The sequence below is a fragment of the Spermophilus citellus genome, assembly GCF_964194105.1.
Source record: "Spermophilus citellus genome assembly, chromosome: 9".
Taxonomy (NCBI): Eukaryota; Metazoa; Chordata; class Mammalia; order Rodentia; family Sciuridae; genus Spermophilus; species Spermophilus citellus.
The window spans coordinates 6,815,801-6,841,087 of NC_138191.1; the positions used below are offsets into that span (position 1 = coordinate 6,815,801).

General features: G+C 39.4%; 1 protein-coding gene and 1 long non-coding RNA gene across 4 annotated transcripts; one reads left to right on the forward strand and one right to left on the reverse strand.

Moving 5' to 3' along the window:
• Positions 1–554: 554 nt before the first annotated feature.
• On the reverse strand, positions 555–19,596 carry KHDC4 (KH domain containing 4, pre-mRNA splicing factor). 3 transcript variants are annotated; one of them, XM_081305825.1, is made up of 14 exons: positions 19,479–19,596; positions 18,780–18,996; positions 14,156–14,284; positions 13,671–13,750; positions 10,304–10,356; positions 9,875–10,038; positions 8,702–8,913; positions 8,255–8,315; positions 6,788–6,845; positions 6,303–6,556; positions 3,492–3,665; positions 2,115–2,227; positions 1,782–1,873; positions 555–913 (listed from the first exon to the last, which is right to left on the reverse strand). In XM_081305825.1, exons 1-14 carry the CDS (start codon positions 19,514–19,516, stop codon positions 714–716), a joined length of 1,845 nt encoding a protein of 614 aa, XP_081161951.1. In that variant the 5' UTR covers positions 19,517–19,596; the 3' UTR covers positions 555–713. The 3 variants fall into 3 exon arrangements, 2 of the variants coding, with proteins under 2 accessions (XP_081161951.1, XP_081161952.1); XR_014023507.1 differs by having other exon boundaries at positions 857–913; positions 2,115–2,199; XM_081305826.1 differs by having other exon boundaries at positions 771–1,873; positions 2,115–2,199.
• Positions 19,597–19,831: 235 nt separating this feature from the next.
• On the forward strand, positions 19,832–23,846 carry LOC308655697. The gene is made up of 3 exons (XR_014023508.1): positions 19,832–20,151; positions 21,325–21,401; positions 23,695–23,846. It is a non-coding gene; the product is annotated as an uncharacterized lncRNA (long non-coding RNA).
• The last annotated feature ends 1,441 nt before the right edge of the window (positions 23,847–25,287 follow it).

The following is a 25,287-nucleotide window of genomic DNA, read 5'->3' on the forward strand; positions in this document are numbered from 1 at the left end:
TTCTCTGACCCAGCTGAAGACAAGGAGCTTAGAAGGGCAATAAAAACTGCAATGGCTATGTAAGACAAATGTGCCTGAAGGTACCCGCTTTGGATCATCCCAATAAAAACTCACAATGAAAAAATAACTTAATTTTCCTAGTCAGGATCCAGCTGCATTTGACATTTTTAAATTAGTAAAATAGCATTTTCAAAAACAGAAAGAATCCAAACTGAAGCAGGGATGAGGATTTCTTAGAATTAGGTACTGAAAAGAAAAGGATGATCTTAAAATCATTTCCCCACTAATAAATAGTAAGGCTTTGTTTGTAACCAGTTATCAAAACTGACCCAACAGTAGTAAAATACAAAGAAAACTTCATTTGAGAGTAGAGGCTATTCATTTGGAAAAGGCTGGATCAGGCCAAACATCTACAGGAATGACCCTGTTGGGATGCTTCATTAGACAAGCACATTTCACCAACTGTTAAAAAGCTTCTGAGACAAATTTGTGATTCTAAGTAAACTTTAACAGATGTTAATGCCACTGCAGAAATGAGAATTTCTTAAAAAAAAAAAAAAAAAAGGAACCCCTTTAAGTAAGGGGGCACTCCACCTCTAAATTCTGCAAAGGTCCAAGATGGCTCCCAGTACAGGCCCCAGAGTCTTGTTAAATCAAATGCATGCATTATTGCTAAGAAGAGTCATCGAGGGTCAAAACTGTTCCACTGTTTCCTATGGTGCCATCCAGAATGGCATCTGTTGTTTAGCTCGTGGTTGTGATGAAGGGTATTGATATCCCAAACTCCAGCCCTGTGGAAAACTACTTGCATTTTTATGACCTCCATGTTCCTCCTCTTCATCAGATGAATCTGCAGCATAAGCCACCAAGCCAAATCCCTTCTCTGTAGTTTTCATTTTTTTGGCTGGATAATCTAGAATAGAGAAAACAACCCCAACCCCATTCCCCACCAAGGGAAAAAAAAAAAAAAGATAATACCATAAATTCGTTAATAAAAAAAAGACGTTAATTTTAAGTGGTTAGTTGGACACCATTTTGAGGTCACAAGGTCAATGGTCACCCAAAAACGTTGAAGATCACACGAAAAACAGCATCAGCATCAGCAAATGTGAATCCACCAGAACCATGTAAGAAAACAGAGAAAGAAAAAGAAACACACAAAAAAAAAAAAAAAAAAAAGAAAAAAGAAAAAAAGGAAAGTTAGCAAATGAGTCTTTGGGGGCTGATATTCACCTTTTAAAGAGTTAAAAGAAAGGAAGTTAAGAAAAGAAAAATATGTATTTTCTTCTGTTCATTTTTATTATGACTACAGACAAAGAACCAAAATGACCCCATGCACCACTATGGATTTAGAGTTTGGGAATGTTGTGGCAGCCACAGGCTGCCAGGAAGATGTGCTTCAGTTCCCAATACAAAGGAAACTGATCTTTTAAAGGAAAATAAAATCTATTAAATCTGTATGAGATCACCTCCAGGTATTCAGACGACATCAGCAATAGAATTTTGAAATGACCTACCAATTATTAGTATTTCCTAGGGTTTTAATGTCACTGATGCTACATATAAAATAAGTTGACTGATTCTTTTCTAGACACACGTCGGTTGAAAATAAAAGGCTGTAACTATACGCTGTCCTTATTAAAAAAAAAAAAAAGTATTCTCATTAGACAGTAGATTATAGAAGGTGGATTAAACACCTGAATGAATATCAGGTTAGGAAAACTTATAGCTTGAGTCCAGTCCTACTTAGTCCCCTGTTCCCCCAGCTCCACCTTACTCACCATGGCTCCCTGTTAAGGTCCCAGACCCATTCCTTTCATCAGACTCAGTTTTTATTCCAGTCACTGGAAAGGCTGGTGGAGGCATCAACTGCCTGTTAAAAAAATGAAAATCCGTTTGAATTCAATTTTTAACTCATCTGCTTCTAAACAGTAAAAGACATATCGCAATATTTTCCATTACTGCATCAATTACAACAAAGAGGAGTTTGATTCATGTGAGCTTTAGTACAAGCTTTAGTACACTGCAGCTCATAGCAATAAACATTACTTATACAAAATGGTGCATAAGAATGACAACTAAATGTATTTGTATAATTGATCAAACTAACTTACCTGTCCCTCTCTCGCTCTTTGCCTGAGGAACTTGCTGGCTTCGATCCTGCACCTTCAATTTCATTCTGACTGGAGAAGCCTGTACCTAAATTAGTCATATGAATGGGTCCATGCTATGAGCAGAAAAATACAGTGGCATTAGCAAACCTACAACTGCTGTAATGACTTTAGCTCCTTAATGTAACTGTCAAGTGCCTCATCTTTCTGATAAATTGAAATAAATTAAACTGTACTATATACTCCGGATTTGGAAGATAACTGTAGTCAAGTAGGGATTTCTAGGATTTAAAGATACTACAATTCATGCTTCATTTTGAACCAACCACCCATAATTCAACAGGTTTCTACAAAACTGTAAAAAATTTGCTCTCTTATAAAGAATGACTGAAGGGGAGCTGGGTTTGTGGCTCAGCAGTAGAGCACTTACCTAGCACATTCAAAGCCTTGAGTTTAATCCTTAGCACCACATAAAAATAAATAAAAAAATAAAGGTATTTGTCCAACTACAATTAAAAACTAAAAAACAATGATTGAAGGATTCTGGCAAGATGTATAGATGCTTCTGTTAAAACTGTACCAAAACCATGTACTTCTTAAAAAAATTATTATTTCTTTCTGTGGTGCTACAGATCAAACCCAGGGTCTCACACACGCTAGGCAAATGTTTTGCCACTGAGCTTCAGCCCCAACCCTTAATCTTTAACTTTATGAATGATTATGTTTGTAATTATGTGTATAAATCACTCCATTTCCAACAGGTGTGTGTAGGGGGAGTATGGGACACACACCCCCTTAATTTAAAGGGGTTAAAAACAAACAAACAAACTGAAAGCCAAGGTTTAGACATATTGGTATATGGATAGCTTTTGGTGAGATATGCTGCAAAGAAAGAACTATCACAGGCTTTCAAGAGTCTTGTATGAGTAAGAGAAAACAGAGTTCTATACAACTCTTTCTAGAAGTTATTCATGGTAAACTTCTCTCCAGGTGGAGAGTTGTGTATTTTCTTTTCTTTTTTAAAAATATTTATTTTTTAGTTTTAGGTTTACACAATATCTTATTTTATGTGGTGCTGAGGATCGAACCCAGTGCCTCATGCATGCTAGGCGGACATACTACCACTGAGCCACCACCCCAGCCCAAGAGTTGTGTATTTTCTTATCACAATGAACCCAAAGGCAAAACCCACCCAAAGGAAATCACACTTGCTTAAATTAATTCCTCAAGAATAAAATCCTAAACTAAATGGATTCCAGAAAGCATAAATCCCGATACTAGAAGGACAGTTAATATAGATGTAAATTTATTTCTTTCTTTAAAGGGAGAATATAGTAGGAGAATAAGATGAGGAAAGGAAAACAAGGTATTTTATTTAACCTGATATCCAAGAAGTCCAGATTCCCGTTCATCTGGTAGCTCCTCTGTGAATCGTCTCTTCTGTGCCTGGGGTTGAGTTGGGAGTGGGGGCTGGGGCTGGGGCTGGGGCTGGGGGCCAGCAGGCAAGGCAGTTTTGACAGGAGCAGCAGGAATAAAAGGACCACTCATCGGACTCTGGGACCAAAACAAACCAAGGAGGAAAAACAATGTAACACTGCTCAACTAATGAATAAGTACTTACTAGAATATACTTCATGTATCACATGCAGCTTTATCTGCTTCCTATATAATTTAACAGTATCACCCAGCCTCCCACCATCATCCTAGGGACATGAAATTAACAATCTATATACAGTTCTTTGAATTTTCATTGTGTATCTCTGAGGTATTAGGAATAAACATAACCATTAAAAAACAATAGCAACTTTAGTCACTTACTTCTGAAGTCATGAAGCAGGAACTTTCTCTTATTTAAAGCCCTTTCATCAACCTGAATCATACATGCAGCTAATGCGTGTGGCAGAGACAACTTCATTTAGTACTACCATGGTTATTATTAAGTTGCTATAACAAGAGCATGTTTAAGCTGGGTTCAGTAGCACATGCCTATAACCCCAGCTGCTCCGAAAGCTGAGGAGTTCAAAGCTAGGCAGTACAACTTAGCAAGGCCCTAAGCAACCTGGCAAAATCCTGTCTCTAAATAAAATACAAAAAAGGGCTGGGGATGTGGCTCAGTGGTTAAATGACCCTGGGTTCAATCCCTGGTACTAAACCTGGCATGATGATGCATGCCTGTAATCCCAGCAGCTCAGGAAGGCTGAGGCAGGAAGATTATGAGTTCAAAGCCAGCCTCAGCAATTTAGTGAAGCCCTAAGCAACTCCATGAGACTCATCTATAAATGAAATACAAAAAAGGACTGTGGCTGTGGCTCAGTGGTTAACTGACCTTGTGTTCAATCCCTGCTTTAAAAAAAGCAAAAAAGAAGGCTGGGGCTCTGTGGTAGACTGCTTGCCTAGCACGTGTTCAATTCCCAGCACAGCATAAAAAAACACACTAAATAAAGGTATTGTGTCCACCTAAAACTTAAAAAAAAAAAAGAGCAAGTTTGACTATTTTTTAAAAATATTTATTATTTTAGTTGTAGTTGGATGCCATACTTTTATTTATTTATTTTTATGTGGTGCTGAGGATCGAACCCAGGGCCTTGCACATGCTAGGCGAATGCTCTACCGCTGAGCCACAATCCCAGCCCCTTGACTAATGTTTTAAGTAGTTATTCCAAAAAAAGAATAAAGAGTGATCAAAACACAGTATACATTAGAGATAAATAGCATTTCTAAAAGGAAAATTCACACAATCAATAACAAGCAGCTAACATTTATAGACTGTTTGGATCATCTTAGTTAATCATTACCACTCATGGAGATTTTATCCTTATGACCATTTTCTTGGTAGTTCAAGTTATATCCCAAGATAAAACAGCTTAAAAGGGGAAAGCATGATGTACCCTGGCAACTTAACTCTAAACCTCCAGCTCTTAACCACTGTGCCATGTTGCTTCACAATTATAAAAGGGTTTCAACTCAAACTCAAGGAACTACAAATCTCATATATTTATTTATTTTCGTTGTAGATGGACATAATTTTTTATTTATTTTTATGCAGTGCTGAGACTCGAACGCAGTGCTTCACGCATACTAGGCAAGCACTCCACCACTGAGCTACCCTAGTCCCAGAACCACAGTTCTTTCTGAATATAAAAAGGAACCTGGCATCCAAAGTATCCCAAGTTTGAGGCCAGCCTGGGCAACTATGGGAGAACTTGTCTCAAAATAAAAACAAAAGGCTGGGGATATAGCTCAGTGGTAGTGTTCCTGGGTTCATTCCTCAGTATCAGAAAGAAAAAAACAACAGTACAATTTTTGACTACAGCCTGAAAACAGAATTTAGTTTACATGCTTTTGTTACAAACTGTGCAACCTTCTTCAGTGCTCACAGCCCACGGACAAGGAAGCCGGGCAATGGTTCAAGGCTGCAGTTTACTCTGGCATGGGTACACTATGAGAGGCCCACAGAGGAGGACCTGCCATAAATCCATTACCATGCTCCCATTAGTCTCTCCCATCTCCAATTGTTCTACATCACCCACATGGAAGAGCTAGACAAAATCTATTCTTTTCTTAAAATTTCACTTTCTTACATAAAAGACCTAGCAAAATTTATAATCCTGGAAAGTTCATATATCATTTAGGCTAGGAACATTTGTCAGAAAAAGATTAGAGCTGCTAAATCAGTTCTGACCCTTCAAAGGAGGGCTGTAGCCAACTTCCTTCTCCGAGAACTCAGTTCTACCACAAAGTTATGGGCAGGCAAACTATGATTCTGGCTTGTCATTCATTTTTGTATATTAAGCTTTAATATAAGTATACCCACTGTTCATTCAGACAGTGTCCATGGCTGCTTTGGTGCTGTAATAACAGAATAGAGAGCAGCTGTGACAGAGACTACCTGACCCAAAAAGCCTAAAATATTTACATAAGGCTCTTTACAAAAATTTGGCCGGCCATTCCCACTTTAAACTACTATTTGGTGACAAGACTTATGAAATTAAATTAACTCTAGGATGAGAAACAAAAATGTACACACTGTGATAAAGTATTCAGGTAGGTTAATAGTAGGAACACAGAAGACAAAAGGAAAAAAAAATCTCACATTGCATGGATTTATTTCTAGAAGACAACCATTTCCCCAGTTTTTTTTTTTCCCCTCCTAAATCAAATGACAGCATAATGCATTCCCTGGCATCCTACCTGTCCAGTGCTAGCTGGAGGTTGCACTTGTGTTATCGGGTATTGTGTTGGCACAGGTGGGACTCCAGTGGGTAATGCTGGCAAGACTCCAGGTGCCAATGAAACAGCTGGTGGCACTATGCTTGGTACTCCATAAGGAGGTTGAACTGGCTGCTGAGGAGGGGGAACAACAGGGTAACCAGACTGATAGCCATTGGATGGATAATATGGTGGTTGAGGAGGGACACTACTTATAGCAGAGGGTTGTGTATAGCCTGAGGGGGGAAGAAAAAAAGTGTTTAATCAGCTGCAGCAGAATGAGACATTTTAGCTGAATATAAACTTAATATCTAGGGAAAAAAAATACTGAGGCATGATTGGCTTTCCAAATTACCCTAAGTTGAAGGAACATTATTAGTGCCCTGGCACAGTTACTCTAGCCTCAAGTATCACACACAAAAATATCATTAACAAAATAGCTCTTAAACACTTCAAGATATACACACCTGGTAAAGGTACAGCAGTATTAATTTGATTCACAAATCTAGAGTACTCAGCATGAACCTAGAGAAGGAAAAACAAATCAATAATTTGAATAAGGCAGATCTACAAACTATTAGGCCACCTCATTGGAAATAGAAGCATATATAATCCAAAATCCCCCCAAACTAGATTTAATTCTGTGGCATTAAAATCATCCAGAAAGCCAAAAATCATAACAACGAGGAAATTTCTTTCTTTCTTTTTTTTTTTTGAGAGAGAGAATTTTTAATATTTTTTTTTTAGTTTTTTTTTTTCGACAGACACAACATCTTTGTTTGTATGTGGTGCTGAGGATCGAACCCGGGCTGCACGCATGCCAGGCGAGCACGCTACCGCTTGAGACACATCCCCAGCCCAACAATGAGGAAATTTCTAAACTGCTAGTACTAGTCAGAATTAATCATATCTACTGGCTGATGTGTCCTCCAGCTCCCAATTTACTTCAATCTCTTCTTTACTACAAGCATCCTATGAACTGTAATTTCATGTATTAACAAAGAACAAGGAAGTTCAAGTGTTGGTAAATCAGGTTATATGCACAAAAACAAACAACAGTTCCCCAACAAGGTGCCCTTCAATACCAAAGAACACAAGGTTCAATGTATTCAACAGGAAACCCAATTTTCCATTAAGTGCTACAGAAAGTACTATGATTTACCTTTCAGTTATTTGTTTATAGAATAAAACAAGTGGATGGGCTGGGGTTGTGGCTCAGAGGTAGTGCGTTTGCCTTGCACATGTGAGGCACAGGGTTTGATCCTCAGCCCCACATAAAAATAAACAAAGATACTGTGTCCCTCCATGACAATTAATTAATTAATTTGAAAAAGATAAAGCAAGCGGAATGAATATCGAGCAACTATCCCAAAAACACTGCTACTTGGTTTTATTTCATTATTTTTTGAGCTCACAGGAGTTGCCCAGATTCTAAACCAATCTTCACTACTGCTCCTGAGCAGCTGGGACAATAGGCATAGTGTCAGAGCTCTACTCTGCTCTTTGTTATGCTAACATAGCCAAAGAATGCCAGTGCAACCACCAAAAAACAACTCTAGAAGGAATCAATCCTACCAGCACCTGGGTTTCAGACTCCTGGGTTGCTAAACCCTCACAGAATAAATTTCTGATCTTTTAGTCAACACTATCCATAATACTTTGGTAACGCAGTCCCAGGAAACTAATACAGGTGGGAAAAAAAGTCCAATCCATTCCAAAATGGCAGTGGGTCTTCTGAATATTATTAGACAAATATAACTGACTGTTGGGGCTGAGGATAGCTCAGTGGTAAATGTATATTAAGGAACACTTACCTAAGCATGATAGGGGCCTTGTGTGGGTACCCATTTTCAATCCCCAGCACCAAAAGAAGAATGAATATGTATACAGAGAAATAAATATATATAATACATATTTATATATCAGTAACTCACTGTTTGCAAGAGATTCTCACAGAGCTTCTTGGCAGCAGCCAGACCTTCTGGTTTGGGATGACTGCAAAGAAATATGAAGCAGGAATTCAAAGGAGAAAATACAACATATAATTCTGTCTCATTTTTCATGCTATTTTGTCTTTCTCTGGGCAATGATACTTCTTGGCATAAGAAATACTTCAAGGTCATAAAATATTAGCTTTAACTGGAAGTTATTTTAAGCTTATCATAGCTCATTTATGATCACAGACTTATATAAGACCTAAGGACCTGAATATTAAAGACACACAGACTTAATTCAGTTATTTTTATTAACTAAATATTAAGTGTTTACTCCTAGTGTTTACCTAAATCCCTAATATTATTAAGCCTTTTTGCTTATTTGTTCTGAATCATTCTAGCCTGTTACAGTCAAAATGACAAGAATTCTGCCCGATCCATCCGTACCTGATGTAAATATACATAGGTTCAAAAGCTTCTCGGCCTGATGCTGGCTCAATGCAGCCTGAACCTTTGCCCCGTAGGAAGACTTTGGCACCTGTTTCAATCTGAATGTGCTGCAAATAGGAGCAGCCTGGACCTTCCACTTTCTCCTTCACATTAAAAGTGGGCACAGCATGTTCTAGACCCACAAATAATTTATCTTGAACATAATGCATCTGTAGGAAGAACAAAATACATCAGATTAAACAGAAAATACATAATTAAATCCTAATCCTAGGGGTGGGGATATAGCTCAGTGTTAAGAGTGTTTGCCTAGCATGTGAGGCCTTGGGTTCAAACCCCACTACTTCCCCACACAAATACATACAAAAATCCTAATACTGTAGAAAACTGTTACACAAAATATTTCAATCCCCAAAACACATTTGATCACTTCTACAACAATACTCTACAATTTCTAATACAAATTCTATCAAAAAGCTTAATTTAAATAAAAACTTCAGATGCTGCGAGTATAACATGCCTAACATGTTCTAGGCCCTGCGATCCCCAGCACCACAAAAAAACATACAACAAAAACAGAAAACCCCTTCATATTCATGCATCTACCTTACCCACAAAATAAACACCTTATTCTATTCATGCATCTACCTTACCCACAAAATAAACACCTTATTCTATTCAACAAGAGATATTTGCAAAGCAAAAATCCAGGATCCAAATTCGAATAAACACATTCACTTCAAGTCAATCAAAAATCACAGCACAGAGTGGGCTGTAAAACTGGAGTAGAATGTTGGGTCATACAGTCAGCCCCAAAATTTTCTCCAATGAGGGCTGCTCTCTCCAACCCTTTTTTCTAGGAGGAGTGTATCAGCAAAGTCTTGCTTCATCAGACTCAGCCTTCTTGGTCCTCCAGTTGCCATGAAGTTTACAAATACAAAATTAAAACTATTTTCACGTTGTACTACGTTTATACCCTTTGCTCTTCTCAATCCCCTTCCTACATTATATCAGAATAAAGATATAGTGAGAACGTATTAGTAGCACACTAATAGGATACCAGTAGCAGATTAATTCTCAGGTCACAATTTTAGGGGTTTTCCTTCACGCGTATTATGTAGTATATAGCACATACCATTTTTATAGAAACAACAATCCCTCACCAAAACATACCCCTGACTGGAAGGGAGGCTTCTGACTAACAGCTGGAGACAGCTGAGTAATGGGTGCTGGTTGGTGATAGACAGTGACTGTTGCACCATTAAAAGTTGGACTTGTCCCTGTGGCAGCCTTCACCACCCCATTGGTGATAATTTCCTTGATTCGGTTTACAGCTCCTAGGGAAAAATAAAGACAGATAGTATACTAAAGAACTGAATGAACTGACTGGTGCCCAATGACAAAGACAGAAGAAATATTCAATTATTCAAAGCACTAATCCACTTTTTAGGTTAGCCAAAATATGTGGCTCCCCATACATGCTGGTGTGTAGCTGGTAAAGACTTTAGAAGAGCCATCAGGAACAGTTAGCAGATTTGAGATACACAGCCCAAAACTTTGCGCTTCCCAAGAAATAATATGTGAACCAAAAACATTACTTACTGTCCACTAATTCCCGTGTCTGGCCCTGAACATGAAGATATAATGGACGATCCCTACAAAGAGAAATGCAAAAGGCTGATCCCAAACTGGTAAAAAGCAAAGGAGCCAAATGGCTCACCAAAATTTTGAGGGAAAAAGGACTGGGGGGGATTAGGGACCGAACCCAGAGGGGCTTTACCACTGAGCTATATCCCCAGCCCTTTGAACTTGTAATTCTCCTGCCTCAGCCTCCCCAATTGTAAGATTACAGGTGTACACCAACATGCCTGGCATGGCCAAATCTAATTTGTAATGTTTGAAGTTTACAAACAAGAAACAGGAGCTTTTGCTGGTAGTTTCTAAGAACATGGCTTTATAGCTGAGGCTATAAATTTTCCTTGTTAAATGGCCCACAGAGAGGTCAAATCTGCTCATATGGATTCATGCAAATATGGGCTTGAGTATCCAAAATAATGGGGAAAGAGTGATGATAACACACAAACTTTTAAAAGATCCTGCATCGACTAAGAAGACACTTTAGATTCAAAGTCTAAAAGTTTAGATTTATATAATGAAGAAAGTAGTCAACAATTACATATGGCTAAGAAATGGCAGGTTTTAAAAAAAATTAATAACCAGGTTCAAAACAGCAGCTAACACATTCAAAGTTAAAAGCCAATATTAAAAACACTGAATTTCCTGTTAGTGATGTAGCAGAGTGGAGAGCATGCTTCAGGCCGAAGGGTTAATCCCCAGCAGAAGAAAATATGTTTTATTTTTATTTATTTATTTATTTTGGTTTTTGGCGGACACAACATCTTTGTTGGTATATGGTGCTGAGGATCGAACCCGGGCCGCACGCATGCCAGGCGAGCGCGCTACCACTTGAGCCACATCCCCAGCCCCAGAAAATATGTTTTAAAACAAAACAACAGCTGGGTGTGGTGACGCAGACCTGTAATCCCAGCTACTCTGCAGGCTGAGGGAAGAGGGATGATAAATTTGAGAGCAGCCTAGAAAATTTAGCCAAGACTCTGTCCCAAAAAACATTAAGGAGCTGGGGATGTGTCAGTGGTAGCTTGCCTAGCATATTATGAGGCACTGGGTTCAATTCAGAGCATCATATATAAATTAACATCTAAAAAAATATATATATATTATATATATAAAAAAGGGATGGGGATGTAGTTTAGTGGTAGAGCACATGCTTATTACTCACCAGACCCTAGCTTCAACCACCCCCCCAGGAAAGCAAGAAGAGATAGGAAAAATTTTTAAAAGGGTAAAATTTTATTTGTAATCTCAGGGACTAGGAAAACTGAGGCAGGAGGATCACAATAAGTACATAAGTTGTAACTCAATGTTCAAGGGCCTCTGGGTGCAACTGCCAGTACCACAATAAAAAATAACCAAGGCCATAGGTTCAATCCCTACTGCACGCGCACGCGCACACACACACACACACACACACACCCCACAGGGCTGGGGATATAGCTCAATTGGTAGAATGCTTGCCTTGCAAGCCCTGGATTCAATCACCAGAACCACAAAAAACAATAACCAAACACCCAAATCCCCCAAAACAGTGCATGGTGGTGCATAGTTGTTACCTTAACAACTCAAGAGATTGAGGCAGGAGGATTCTAAGTTGGAAGCCAGCCTCAGCAACTTAGCAAGACCTTGTCTCAATAAAAAATAAAAAGGTCTGAAAATGTAGCATGCAGCTTGGTGTTAGAATACCCTGGGTTCAATCCAGTATCACTGGTGGGAGTAGGAGTCTCATTTCCTGAATACTTGTCAACTGAGAGTAAAGCTAAAATATTAATAATGAAAGAAAAAAATCTATTCTGCTGCCCTTCCTATCCCAGCAGAATACAACAGACACTAGTATGGTAATTACGTAAAAACATATGTGTAACCAATGTGATTCTGCAATCTGTATACGGGGTAAAAATGGGAGTTCATAACCCACATGAATCAAATGTATGAAATGATATGTCAAGAGCTTTGTAATAGTTTGAACAACTAATAAAAAAAATAAAAAAAATAAAAAAAAAAAGAAAGAAAAGGGCTGGGGATGTGGCTCAAGCGGTAGCGCACTCGCCTGGCATGCATGCGGCCCGGGTTCGATCCTCAGCACCACATACCAACAAAGATGTGTGCCCGCCGAGAACTAAAATATTAAAAAAATTCTCTCTCTCCCTCTTAAAAAAAAAAAAAAAGAAAAAAAAGAAAAATCTAAATTGAGATTAATTGGATAATTTACAGCTAATGATCATCATTTAGTGTGTGTGTGGGGGGTGCTGATTAAACTCGGGGACACTTAACCATTGAGCCAGCCCTTCCAATTCTTTAAAAATTTGAGACAGGGTCTTGCTAAATTACTTAGGGCCTGGCAATATTGCTGAGGCTGGCTTTGAACTTGGATCAATCCCAAATCACTGGGATTAAGACATGTGCCACTGCACCAGGCTGAAATTTTATTTTAGGTACTGGGGATTGAACCCAAAGGCACTTTACCACTGAGCTAGATCTCCAGCCCTTTGTATTTTTATTTTAAGACACATTCTCACTAAGTTACTGAGGCTGGCTTTGAACCTGTGATCCTTTTGCCTCAGCCTCTCAAGCCACTGGGATTATAGGCATGCACCATCAAGCCTGACTGAACTTTTCCTTATTTAAAGGGAGGGACCAGAAATAAGGTCATGGTAAAGCCTGTGCTTAGCATACATGAAGCCCAGGTTCAATCCTAACCCATTTGTGGGGGGACAAATTCCACAGGAAAAAAGTTCAGAAGCATACATGTTAAATGTTAACCATTTGGAGAGGGGTTGTGACTCAGTGGCAGAGCGCTCGCCTAGCACGTGCTAGACCCTGGGTTCGATCCTCAGCACCACATAAAAATAATAATAAAAAAATGTTAACCATTATTACCTTCTTGTATGATTTCTTGTAATTTGTTTCTTACAATTAAAAAAAAAGTGAAATAAAATAGGAAAAGTGACAGAAAAATACCTGTCAACATCTTTTTTTTTTTATTAAACTTTCAGTACCCAGGATTAAACATAGGGGCACTTTACTACATCCCCAGTCCTTTTACTTTTTATTTTGAGACGGGGTCTTATGTAAATTGCCCAAGCTAACGTTAATTTATGATTCTCCTGCTGCAGTTTCCCAATTAACTGATATTACAGTCGTGCACCACCAAGCCCAGCTAGCTGCCAATATTTCTCACACCTATTTAAGAAGCCCAACATTATGCTGCAAATCATGCACCCCGACTCCAAACCAAACATCCTTTACATATATTACCTAGAAATGAAAAATATGAAATGAGAGTCAAATGCCCAATCCTTCCCCAAACCAGAGGACAAGCATACACACACACCCTGGTCCCACTTTAGCTTTCTCCTCAGTTGTCATGAACCTCCCTCGAGTTGACACAGCAGCTCCACTAAGTCGGCTGATCTAAAAGAAGAAAACATTCTATTAAAAAGATTATATACACATATCAAAAAGTCACGATACATATGAATGTATACATAATTATGAATATATAACTATGTTAATAAAAAGATGTGGTACTTAATGGATTTCAATGACAGCAAGATAAATTTCCATCACAATTCATTCATTCTATCAATCAAGGCAGAAAAAACTTCCATGCCTTAAATTCTTATTCTATGGTTTCTTAAACAAACGGGATTCACCCATCTGTTTCATTACCGCTTCTGCAGTTAAATTAAACTCGATCTGATTTTGAAAACATGGACCCAAATCCCCCTCATAGATATTTGACTTCTACTTGAGCTTAGATGTGTTTTTTTCTTTATTCACATGCCACTTTTCCCGAGAGTCCCAACTCTTTCGCACCTCGTCTTGTGTCTGTCCTCGAGTCAGCAAGTTCCTACACGTGAGGGGCACATCATTGATTTCTACTTCAGCTACCACCAGGTCATCCTTGCTTTTATTGCTAGTTAGGCCTTTGCCAGGGGCCTGAAGCTACAAAGACAAAGAAATTAGATTATGGTGTTTATATATAAAATACTCATTTAGTTGTCTAGTTTAAAACTATCCCTTTACTATTTCCATCATCTCTTTAATTCTTTACCTATCAACACTTTTTAAATTCAGTCTTCATAAAAGATATAAAAATGACACCAAGTACAGACAATTTATTTGAAGGCCACCATCAAGATTTGTGACCTTGACCCTGTGTGCACTTTTATGACCCCATCATCATGGAAACTCTATGAGCTAGAAGCTGCAAAATTCTAGAAAGAAAAATTAAAGGTCCAAATTTACAGTTCAATCCAGGGACTATACATATAGTAAAATATACAGCATAGAGAGAATGCACAAACCCATACACCTCATTCATACAATAGCCAAGTTACCTTCTGGTAACCCCTAATCACAACTCACCAAATTCAACTAATTCTCTCCTTGCAATAATCTCAAAATCCCTTCAATATGAAAAAAAATCTAATCTGATTTCAATTTATATTTAAGTATTTATTTTTTAGTTGCAGTTGGACACAATACCTTTATTTTAATGTGGTGGTGAACCCAGGGCCTCGCATGTGTTAGGCATCTGCTCTACTACAACCCCAGCCCCTAATCTGATTTCAATTTAAACCATGAACAACTCTAGAGCTGGGTCTGACTGTTACCTGGTGGTGGTGGTGGTGGGGCGGAGGGGCTGTTCAAGAAAAATAAAATGCTATTTTACAGCACATGCCTACCATGAGTGAGGCCCTAAGTTCGATCTCTAGAACCAGCAGAAAAAATTAAAAAATAGATAAATAAATAAGTAAAAATAAAAACCTTGTTTAACGTAGATGGTAGATGCATTTTTTAAATGTGGAGGCAAGCTGGGCATGGTGGTACATGCCTACAATCCCATCAACTTGGGAGGCTAAGGCAGGAGGATCCCAAATTTGAAGCCAGGCTCAGTAATTTAGCAAGGACATAAGCAACTCAGCAAGCCGGTCTCAAAAAATAAAAAGGGTTGGGGTGTAGTTTAGTGTTCAATGGTAAAGCATCTCGGGGTTCAATTACACACACACACTTCACACAGACTTCTAAAGGTAAATATCAAAATATCAATATTGTTGGACAGGAATTTGTGATAATCAAGTGTTCTATATCTGAGCAGTCCAATATGGTTACCATTAACCACACGTTTCTCTATAGCTCTTTAAATGTGGCTAACGTGACTAAAAAGTAGGATTTTCTATTACATTTAATTTATATAGCTGTACATAACTGCAACTACCACACTGGACAGTGCCAGTATGTATCACCTATTAGAAAACTGAGGTTCAAGAGGGGATTTGGGGATAGTAAAGATGGTGGTGGAATGTGATGGACATTATCACCCTAGATATATGTATGACTGCATATATGGTACAATGCTACATCATATACTGAGAAATGAAAAGTTGTGCTGCAATTGTGTACAATGCATCAAAAACGCATTCTACTATCATATACACCTAATTAAATAAAGAAAACTGAGGTTCAAGATGTCAAAGCCAGTTAGTATTTCGTCTAAATCCAGTATACTTTTATATTTCATGTTGCTTCCAGGAAATTATCCAGGGGTAGAGGGGGTTGAAACCAGGAATTGAAACCAAGGCCTTGCAGGTGCTAGGCAAGTGATATACCACGAAGCTACATTCCTGGTCCTTTTTATGTTATTCTGAGATAAGTCCTACTATGTTGCCCAGGCTGGCCTTGAACTCGTGTTACTACTGCCCCAGACTCTTCACTGGGATTATAACAATGTACCACCCTGCCTCAATTATCATTTTAAAGATTAATTTTAAGAGAAAAAAAAAATGAGTCTAAATATTCAAGTACTATTCCTTTGTCAATATGCTAATTTTGTGGGGCTGGGGATGTGGCTCAAGCAGTAGCGCGCTGGCCTGGCATGCATGCGGCCGGGTTCGATCCTCAGCACCACATACAAACAAAGATGTTGTGTCTGCCGAAAACTAAAAAATAAATATTAAAATTCTCTCTCTTTAAAAAAAAAAATATATATGCTAATTTTGTTGTTGCAGTACTGAGACTGAACCCAGGATGTTCTTAACCATTGAACTACATCCATAGCCCTTTTTATTTATTTATTGTTTAAATTTTGAGACAGGGCCTTGCTACATTGCTCAGGATGGCCTCAACCTTTCCATTCTCCTGCCACAGGCTCTGGAGTTGCTGGAATTACAGGTGTGTGCCACCATTCCCAGCTGTCAATGTGCTTTTAATTTTTTATTTTTTTCCTCAAAGACCTTAGAAAGGGATAACTGACCTATATAATCTTTGCAAATCATAAAAAATACTGATTGTGTGTGTGTGTCTGTGTGTGTGTGGTGTGTGCTTGGGATTGAACCCAGGGCCTTGTGCATGCAAGGCAAGCATTCTACCAACTGAGCTATATCCCTAGCCCTCTATACTGAATTTTTAATTCACTAAAATTTCTCTCCAACTCTCAGAACTTTAATATTTCAGCATCCAAACAGGTTATTTGTTTTGGCCTTACTGATAAACATTCTATAGAACTGGAAGGCTCAAAAAAAATTGCATATTCAAACACAGAACTTACATCTTCACAGGAACAATAGGACTGTAAAGACTAATTTAAGTCATTTTTTTTTTCAAGCAGGAATTACAAGGGAAAGAGATACTATGGAACACAATTCTAGAGGCTTTCAACCAAAAAAATGAACAACCAATTGTATGAGGTGACCTTGAAGTCACCTGTGCCCACCATTAACAAATCTTGTATGTGTTACTTTACTCTCACGAGCCTAATTTTCTTCCTGTGTTAATCATGTAATAATCATGATTGCAAAGATTTTTTTTTTTTTAAGTTTACAAAGGACCCAGGTGGTGATGCATGCCTATAGTCCTAGCAACTGGGGAGGCCAAGGGAGGAGGATTACAAGTTTGAGGCCAGTCTCAGCAACCTTGTGAGATTCTGTCTCAAAATATAAAATGGGCTGGGGATGTAGTTCAGTACCTGGGTCAAATCCTCAGTACCCCTTCCCCCAAAAAACGTTTAAAAAGTTTACAAAGCATATTTTGTAATTATACCACTAGCCATTATCATCATTATTCTGTACATAAATTCTTTCTTTCTATGGCTAAGTAAAAGTTTCAGGGATGGAGCTGTGGCTCAGCAGCAGAGCGCTCGCCTTGCATGTGTGAGGCCCTGGGTTCGATCCTCAGCACTACATAAAAATAAGTAAATAAAATAAAGGTATTGGATCCAACTACAACTAAAAATAAATAAATAAATATTTTTTTAAAAAAAGTTTTCATCAGCTAGGTTCGGTGGTGCACACTGTAATCCAGGGGCTTTGGAGGCTGAGACAGGACAACTTCAAGTTCAAAGCCAGCATCCGAAAAAGCAAGGTGCTGAACAACTCAAGTGAGACCCTATCTCTAAATAAAATACAAAATGGGGCTGGGGATGTGGCTCAATGGTTGAGTGCCCCTGAGTTCAATCCCCAGTAACTCCCCCCACAAAAAGTTTCAATCAGACCCCTTCTAAGCATGAGATTCTAATTATACCAGAAATTTTATAAAATAACACCCTTATAATCTATATGAAAATAACACACTATCCCAAATATAAATTATAACTCTATTTTAGTTCAAGTTTAATAACACAGCTATTAAAGTTATTAGATTCTAATTAGAAGCAACACTCTTAAATTCAGTTAATTTACTTGAATTATTCTGACTTCAGGAACAAAGTACGAATATCAAAAACAGATTTCAGGGGCTGGGGATGTGGCTCAAGCGGTAGCGCGCTTGCCTGGCATGCGTGCGGCCCGGGTTCGATCCTCAGCACCACATACCAACAAAGATGTTGTGTCCGCCGAGAACTAAAAAATAATAAATATTAAAAAATTCTCTCTCTCTCTAAAAAAAAAAAAAAAAAAACAGATTTCAGGGCTGGGGTTGTAGCTCAGCAGTAGAGCGCTCACCTAGTGCAAGGCCCTGGGTTTGATCCTCAGCACCACATAAAAATAAATAGATAAAATAAAGGCATTGTATACAACTACACCTAAAAAATAAATATTAAAAAAAAAAAAGATTACAGAGGCTGGGGTTATGGCTCAATGCTCAGTGGTAGAGCGCCTGCCAAGCGCTTGCCTAGTGAGGCACTGGGTTCAATCCTCATTACCACATATAAGTAAGTAGACAAAATAAAGTTCCAACAACAACAACAAAAACAGGTTACATTGCTTTTAAATGATTAAGTCAATAGAACTTGAGTGAAGCATACAAGCACAAGTTACTCAGTCCATAAATGAAACCAGCCCAATCAAAACTGCCATCTAAAATACCATCAGTAATGCTCCAAAACTAAACAATATTTAAATTACGGCATCTCTATTCTCCTTCATTAACAGTAACAAATATGAGATTACAGCATTATAAAACTCCTAAAATTGCAATTAGCCCAGACGTCGATTTTGAATACCTTCTCAGCAGCATTCTGTGTTGGTTTCAGCTTCCCTTTGGCCATGAGCATGGCATTGATCTTGGCAGCCACAGCAGCAGCAGCATCCAAGGCTCCTGAGGGAGCAGCTGTGGCACCCCCAGGACTTCCCCCACTGCTAGAGACCTCACCACCTGGGGCCGCCGGTGGGAGGAAGAGAAGTGGGGCTGGAGCAGGTTGGTCCCATTTGCTGCGGCGCCTACAGGTAGAAAAAGGAAAACATTAAGCCCTAAAGCGTTCTTGTGTACCATTCTTCCCTTACTACGCCTCAGCACCCCATTTCCCGTCTATCATGTTCCACATTCGTCTACCTCCTACCAGGTCTAAAATTCCCATCTCTCCTTAGACAAGTACAGCATTTCCTTCAAACCCCGTTTCTTTCAATCCTTTCCTAAACTCTTCCTTTCCCGTAACCTCAATCGAAAGACTTCTCTCGGTCCCACATGCCCTTGTTTTTTGCCTTCTCCTTGCCTCGCACTTCCATTAATTCCTGGTTCCCTTCCCCTCCGATCCTTGCCAGCCCTTTTCAGGGGCCCGAGGCCTGCTCAATACCCTTCTCCCTAAAAATCTGGCCTTCCATTAAGCTTAAGTGCCCCTCCACCCATACGCAGCTTCCCACGGTCCCTCCGCCTCTCCTATGCCCTCAAGCTCGCTACGATGCCCTCGCCCACAAAGCTTTACCCTCCAGATCCAGGATGTGTCGCGCTCCCCGCGGACATGGCGACCGGCTCTACTCAACCACCCGCCAACTACCCCACTACCACTTCCCGTCACTTCCGCCCCCAACGCCCTTACGCACACCCTCTTCCGGCCGCGAGGCCGAGCGGTTCCGGTAAAAATGTCGATTCCGATTGGACACTTGGTGATTTAATGGCGTCTGGAGTTTCTGAGACAAGGTAAGGTGTGACTTTCCGGCTTGCGCTTTGCCCTCAAGAAAAATGGCTGCTATGCTTAATTTAAATGCATAGTTTTCGGGGCGGCGGGGGGGGGGGGGGTCGGTGGCGGAGCGGGCTGCCTGCGAGAATCCATCTTTGTTGTGGGCAAAGTGGTAGACGAGGAGACAATACGCATGAGTCAGGGAATTAAAAAGGTTTCCCCCCCGAATTCTAGTGCGTTTGCGTGGCGTCTAAACCTCTACCCAGGGCGAAAGCCTTCCTGTGGCTCCCATTTCGTTTCAGTTACCTGTTAAGGGAAAGGGAAATAATTCGTTCCAAAGGTCATTTAAAGCCTCTCTGGTTTTGTTTTTCATTTCCGTGCGCCTGGCAATGTGTGTCGAGATACGCCGCCGTCTTGCGGTTCTGTACTCGACGTGGCCGAATAGCGCGCGGGCACCTACGTAGAATAGAGTTGTATAGTAAGCATCAGGACAAGGTGCTCGGGTTGCGGGGACTATTAAGAAAAGGAAGTTAAACAGCCGGTTGAGGCCTGGAGAGGCCTAAATTATGAAACGGGCTCTTCTGGGGTCTGCGACGTTTGGTTTGGCCGCCCCGATGTCAGGGCTAGATAATGAAAAGTCTTGACTGCCAAGGCGTTTGAGTTAATACGGGAGACCAGTTTTTCTTTTTATTCCTTTTCGGTACCGGGAATTGAACCCAGGGGAGCCTTCCCACTGAGCTACATCCCCAGCCCTATTTATTTTTTTTATTTTGAGACAGGGTTTCGTTAAATTGCTTACGGCCTCACTAAATTGTTGAGGCTGGCCTCCAACCTGTGAGCCTCCTCAGACTCCCAAATCCTAGGATCACAAGCTTACAGGCCTTCGCCACCAAACCAGGCAAGACCAGGGGATTTCAACATATAGGGTACCTTGGAGATGCCAGAAAATCTAGATGGAATAATAAATAATATAGAATGCTTTCTTTTTCAAAGATGTTTACATTGCAAATATGATTAATAGAATACAAATTCATTTAAAAATCGATTTATGGTGTTTTACTTTCAGTATTCAATAAATAAAATGAATTCCTTACAAAAGCCATCTATATCATGTGAACCGGCAGATGTATACATACACACACACACACACATACACACACACACACACACACACACACACCTGCCATTATATTTCTGGATTGTTTTTATTTTATTTTATTTTGAGACAGGGTCTTGCTAAAATGCCCAGACTGGCCTCCTGCCTCAATCTCCCATGTCTCAGGGATTTCAAGTGTATGCCACTACACCTAGTTTAACAAGAATTTTTTGCGGGGTTGGGGTTGTGACTCAGCAGTAAAAGCACTCACTTAGCTTGTGCAAGGCTCTGAGTTCGAACCTCAGCACCACATATAAATAAATAAAGTAAAAAAAAAAAAGGATTTTTTGCGGGAACAGGTGTTAAATTTTAGCAATTTGGTAGGATTGATGTAATCTTATAAGTATTCTTTTTTATGTATTATTACAAATAATTCTGATACTAGACTTTTTTTTCCCCCCTGAATCTGTGTGTTTTTTTACTGCAGATTAAACTCAGGGCCATCTACCACTAAGCTATAAACCCCAGATCTTTTGTATTTTTTCTTTGAAACAGAGTCAAAACTGAATTGCCAAGACCAATCTGGAATTTGTGATCCTCCTGCCTCAGCCTCCCAGTTACTGGAATTACAGGTACACAACAAATCACCTATGTTAATGGTAGTTTTCTTAATGTTGAACACTCCTTCTATTTTCAAATAATCTTATTCATCTTGAGACATCATTCTTTTAATACACGACTGGATTTGATTTTCTGATATTTTGTTTATGAGTTTTGCATCAGTATTCACAGGTGAGCTTTTGGTATTTTAAAAATTGTAATTGGGGCTGGGGATGTGGCTCAAGTGGTAGCACGCTTGCCTAGCATGCGTGAGGCACTGGGTTCGATTCTCAGCACCATATAAAAACAAAAAATAAAGATATTGTGTCCACCTAAAACAAAAAAAAATAATTTTTTTAATGTAATTGTGGGGACTAGGGATATAGCTCAGTGATAAGAGTGTTTGCCTAGCATGGGCCAGGCCCTTGGTTCAATCCCCAGTACCCCTTCTCCTTAAAAAAATAAAGTTATGAATTTATGCTAGCTTTGAAAAATTACTTGGCAAACATTTAATTTTTTTTCTCTTCTTTGAGTAATTTAGGGATTATTGTCCCATTTAGATTAGATTTGATGTGGGCGGGGTGGCATATGCCTGTATCCCAGCAGCTTGGGAGGCTGAAGCAGGAGGATCACAAATTCAAAGCCAGCCTCAGCAACTTAACAACGCCCTAAACAACTTAGGGAGAAGTTGTTGCAAAATAAAAAGGGGTGGGGTGTGGCTCAGTGGTTAATGTACCTAGGTTCAGTCCCTGGTATGGGGATTGGGGGGGGCTGGACTAGAGCTAGGGACATAGCTCAGCGGTAGAGTGCTGGACCTATATCTTATGCAAAGCCCTAGGTTTGATCCTGAGTACTGCAAGGACAACAAAGGTTAGACTGACCTGGCTTCTAAAAATCATCAGAATCTGGAAGCTTTACAGTGATCCTTGATACTTTAAAAACTTTTCAGGGGCTGGGGATGTGGCTCAAGCGGTAGCGCGCTCGCCTGGCATGCATGCTGCCCGGGTTTGATCCTCAGCACCACATACAAACAAAGATGTTGTGTCCGCTGAGAACTAAAAAATAAATATTAAAAATTCTCTCTCTCTCTCTCTCTCTCTCTCTCTCTCTCTCTCTCTCTCCCCCCCCCTCTCACTCTCTCTAAAAAAAAAAAAAAAAAAAAAAAACTTTTCAACTTCTTTTTTTTTTTTTAACCAAATTAGATCAAGCTTATAGTGTGTACACGAAGAGAGTTGGCCAGCGGCTATCTCACTGGAAACCCAGGACAGAGAACAGCCCAGCTCTCAGGGAAGAAAAGGTCTTTATAGCACGAAAGTTACAAAGGGGGTTGTCTTAGGAATTTATAGCCAACAGGGTTCTGGCAAACACAATACAAGAGCAGTTAACAGATTAATGATTTACATGGCTTGATATTTCAAGGTAGGGAGTAAATTCAGATCCCAACATCAGAATTTATAAGACGCTGCTGAGGTTTCAGAGAGGGGTGTTATCTGGTCATGGAGAGCCAGGCATGGGTGATCAACTTCTTATGTAGTTATTCATCTGTTCAAGATTCTTATTTTTTTAAAATAATTTTACTCATATAATTTTCCTTAAAAAAGCTCATCCATTTTACCTAGAATTTTAAATGCTTCGCTTGAAATTTACCATAGGACCCTCACTTTTTATCATTTATATGGCTATTTCTCTTCTCTCTTTTTGGTTTTTCTCTTTATTTTCCTTAGCCTGGCTAAGGTCTTGTCTGTTCATAAAACCCAGCTTTTAGTTTCATTCATCAATTTGTTCATTAATTCCATGTTAATTTATTTTTATGAATTATTTTTTTAAAACCAGGGGCACTAAACTATGAGCCATATCCTCAATCCTTTTTATTTTTTAAAGTTACTTAGGGCCTCGCTAAATTACTGAGGCTGACTTTGAAGTAGCAATCTTGCCTCAGCCTCCCAAGTTGCTTGGATTACAGGTATACATCACTGCACCTGGCTATCTTTGCACTATTCTTTTTTTTTTTTCCAATTTTTTTTCTTTTTAATATATATATATATTTTTTTTTTAGTTGTCAATAGACCTTTATTTATTTATGTGCAGTGCTGAGGATCGAACCCAGGGCCTCACACATGCTAGGCAAGCGTTCTACCACTGAGCCACAACCCCAGCCCCCTTTGCACTATTCTTGTACTTTCTCTGTAAGTCTAAAATTTTACCAAAATTTTAAAAAGGAAAAATGTTTATAATTTTTTGTGTGTATGGCCTGGGAATTGAACCTGGAGGTGCGCTACCACTGAGCTACGTCCCCAACCCTTGTTATTTTTTCTTTTGAAACAGGGTCTCTCTAAATCCCTTAGGTTGCCCAGCTGGCCTCACACATGTAATACTCCTGCCGCAGCCTTCAGAGTCACTGGAATTATAGATGTGTGCCACTGCACCTAGCACAGGAAGAAAACATTAAATAAGGCAATACATTATTAAAATAACAAACCTTTAAAGTAAAAAAGTACAGGTATTGGGGGATAGTGCAGTGATAGAACATAGGCCCTGGGTTTGATCCCCAGTATCACAGAAAGAGAAGAAAAGGGGAAAAACGGTAAAAAAGGATAAACAACCCCCTGAAGCCCCTTGGGAATTGAATTGCCAGAAAAACACCAGTCTTGAACAGGTGAGTCTTGGTTCAGCTCAAATCACTGTGACGGGCATGTCTGCCTCTCCAATAAATCATGATCTCAAGTACAAGGGATAATGGCAAAAAAGAACCATTACCACAGTTAAATTCATATGAGGGCATTTTCATCAATCACCCTCTCAAGGATGATCTGAAGGGCTGGGGATGTGGCTCAAGCGGTAGTGCGCTCTCCTGGCATGCGTGCGGCCCAGTTTGATCCTCAGCACCACATACAAACAAAGATGTGTCCGCCAAAAACTAAAAAAAAATAAACATTAAAAAAAAAAAAACCTCTCTCTGTCTCTCTCTCTCAAAAAAAAAAAAAGAGTTAAAAAAAAAAAAAAAGGATGAGGGCTGGGGATGTGGCTCAAGCAGTAGCACGCTCGCCTGGCATGCGTGCGGCCCGGGTTCGATCCTCAGCACCACATACCAACAAAGATGTTGTGTCCGCCGAGAATTAAAAAATAAAATAAATATTAAAAATTCTCAAAAAAAAAAAAAAAAAAGGATGATCTGAAGAGTAGTGGCAAACAGAAACTTCCTAGTAAGCAAAATTTGTGACATAATCCAATTTTCTGACCAAGGAACTCACATCGCTTCAATGAACGTGGGTCGCCCAACTGATACTGGGAACTGACTTGTCCTGTCACATACCTTGTCACCAGCTTTGACTACCCTTGCAGTGTTAATGGGGTATCTGTCAGTGTGCCTTGGGGGATGCGAAATAACTTTCAAAGTTTGACTGGCCTATAGTACTGATCTAGAGGGTTTGTCTACTTTCTCCCTTTTTTTTTAATGTTTATTTTTTAGTTGTAGTTGGACACACTACCTTTATTTTATTTATTTTTATGTGGTGCTGAGGATCGAACCCAGGGTTTCGCACGAGTGAGGTGAGCGCTCTATCACTGAGCTACAGCCCCAGCCCTACTTTTCTCCCTTTTAATTAAAAATTCTGCTAGGGAAAAACGTTATACAGCTATGGTCTGGGTAAAGATTATTTGGATTTAATTCCAGAGGCTCAGACAATGAAAGCAAAAACAGACACACAGGATTACATTAAAGTAAAAAGCAAACAATCAACAGTATGATGAAACAACCTGCAGATTGGGAGAAAATATTTACAAATCACAGCTGATAAGAGGCTGATATCCAAAACACATAAGGAACTCAAACAACTCAATAGCAAGAAAATAAATGAACTGATTTTAAAATGGGCAAGAGCTGGATGCAAAGGGACATGCCTGAAATCCCAGTGACTC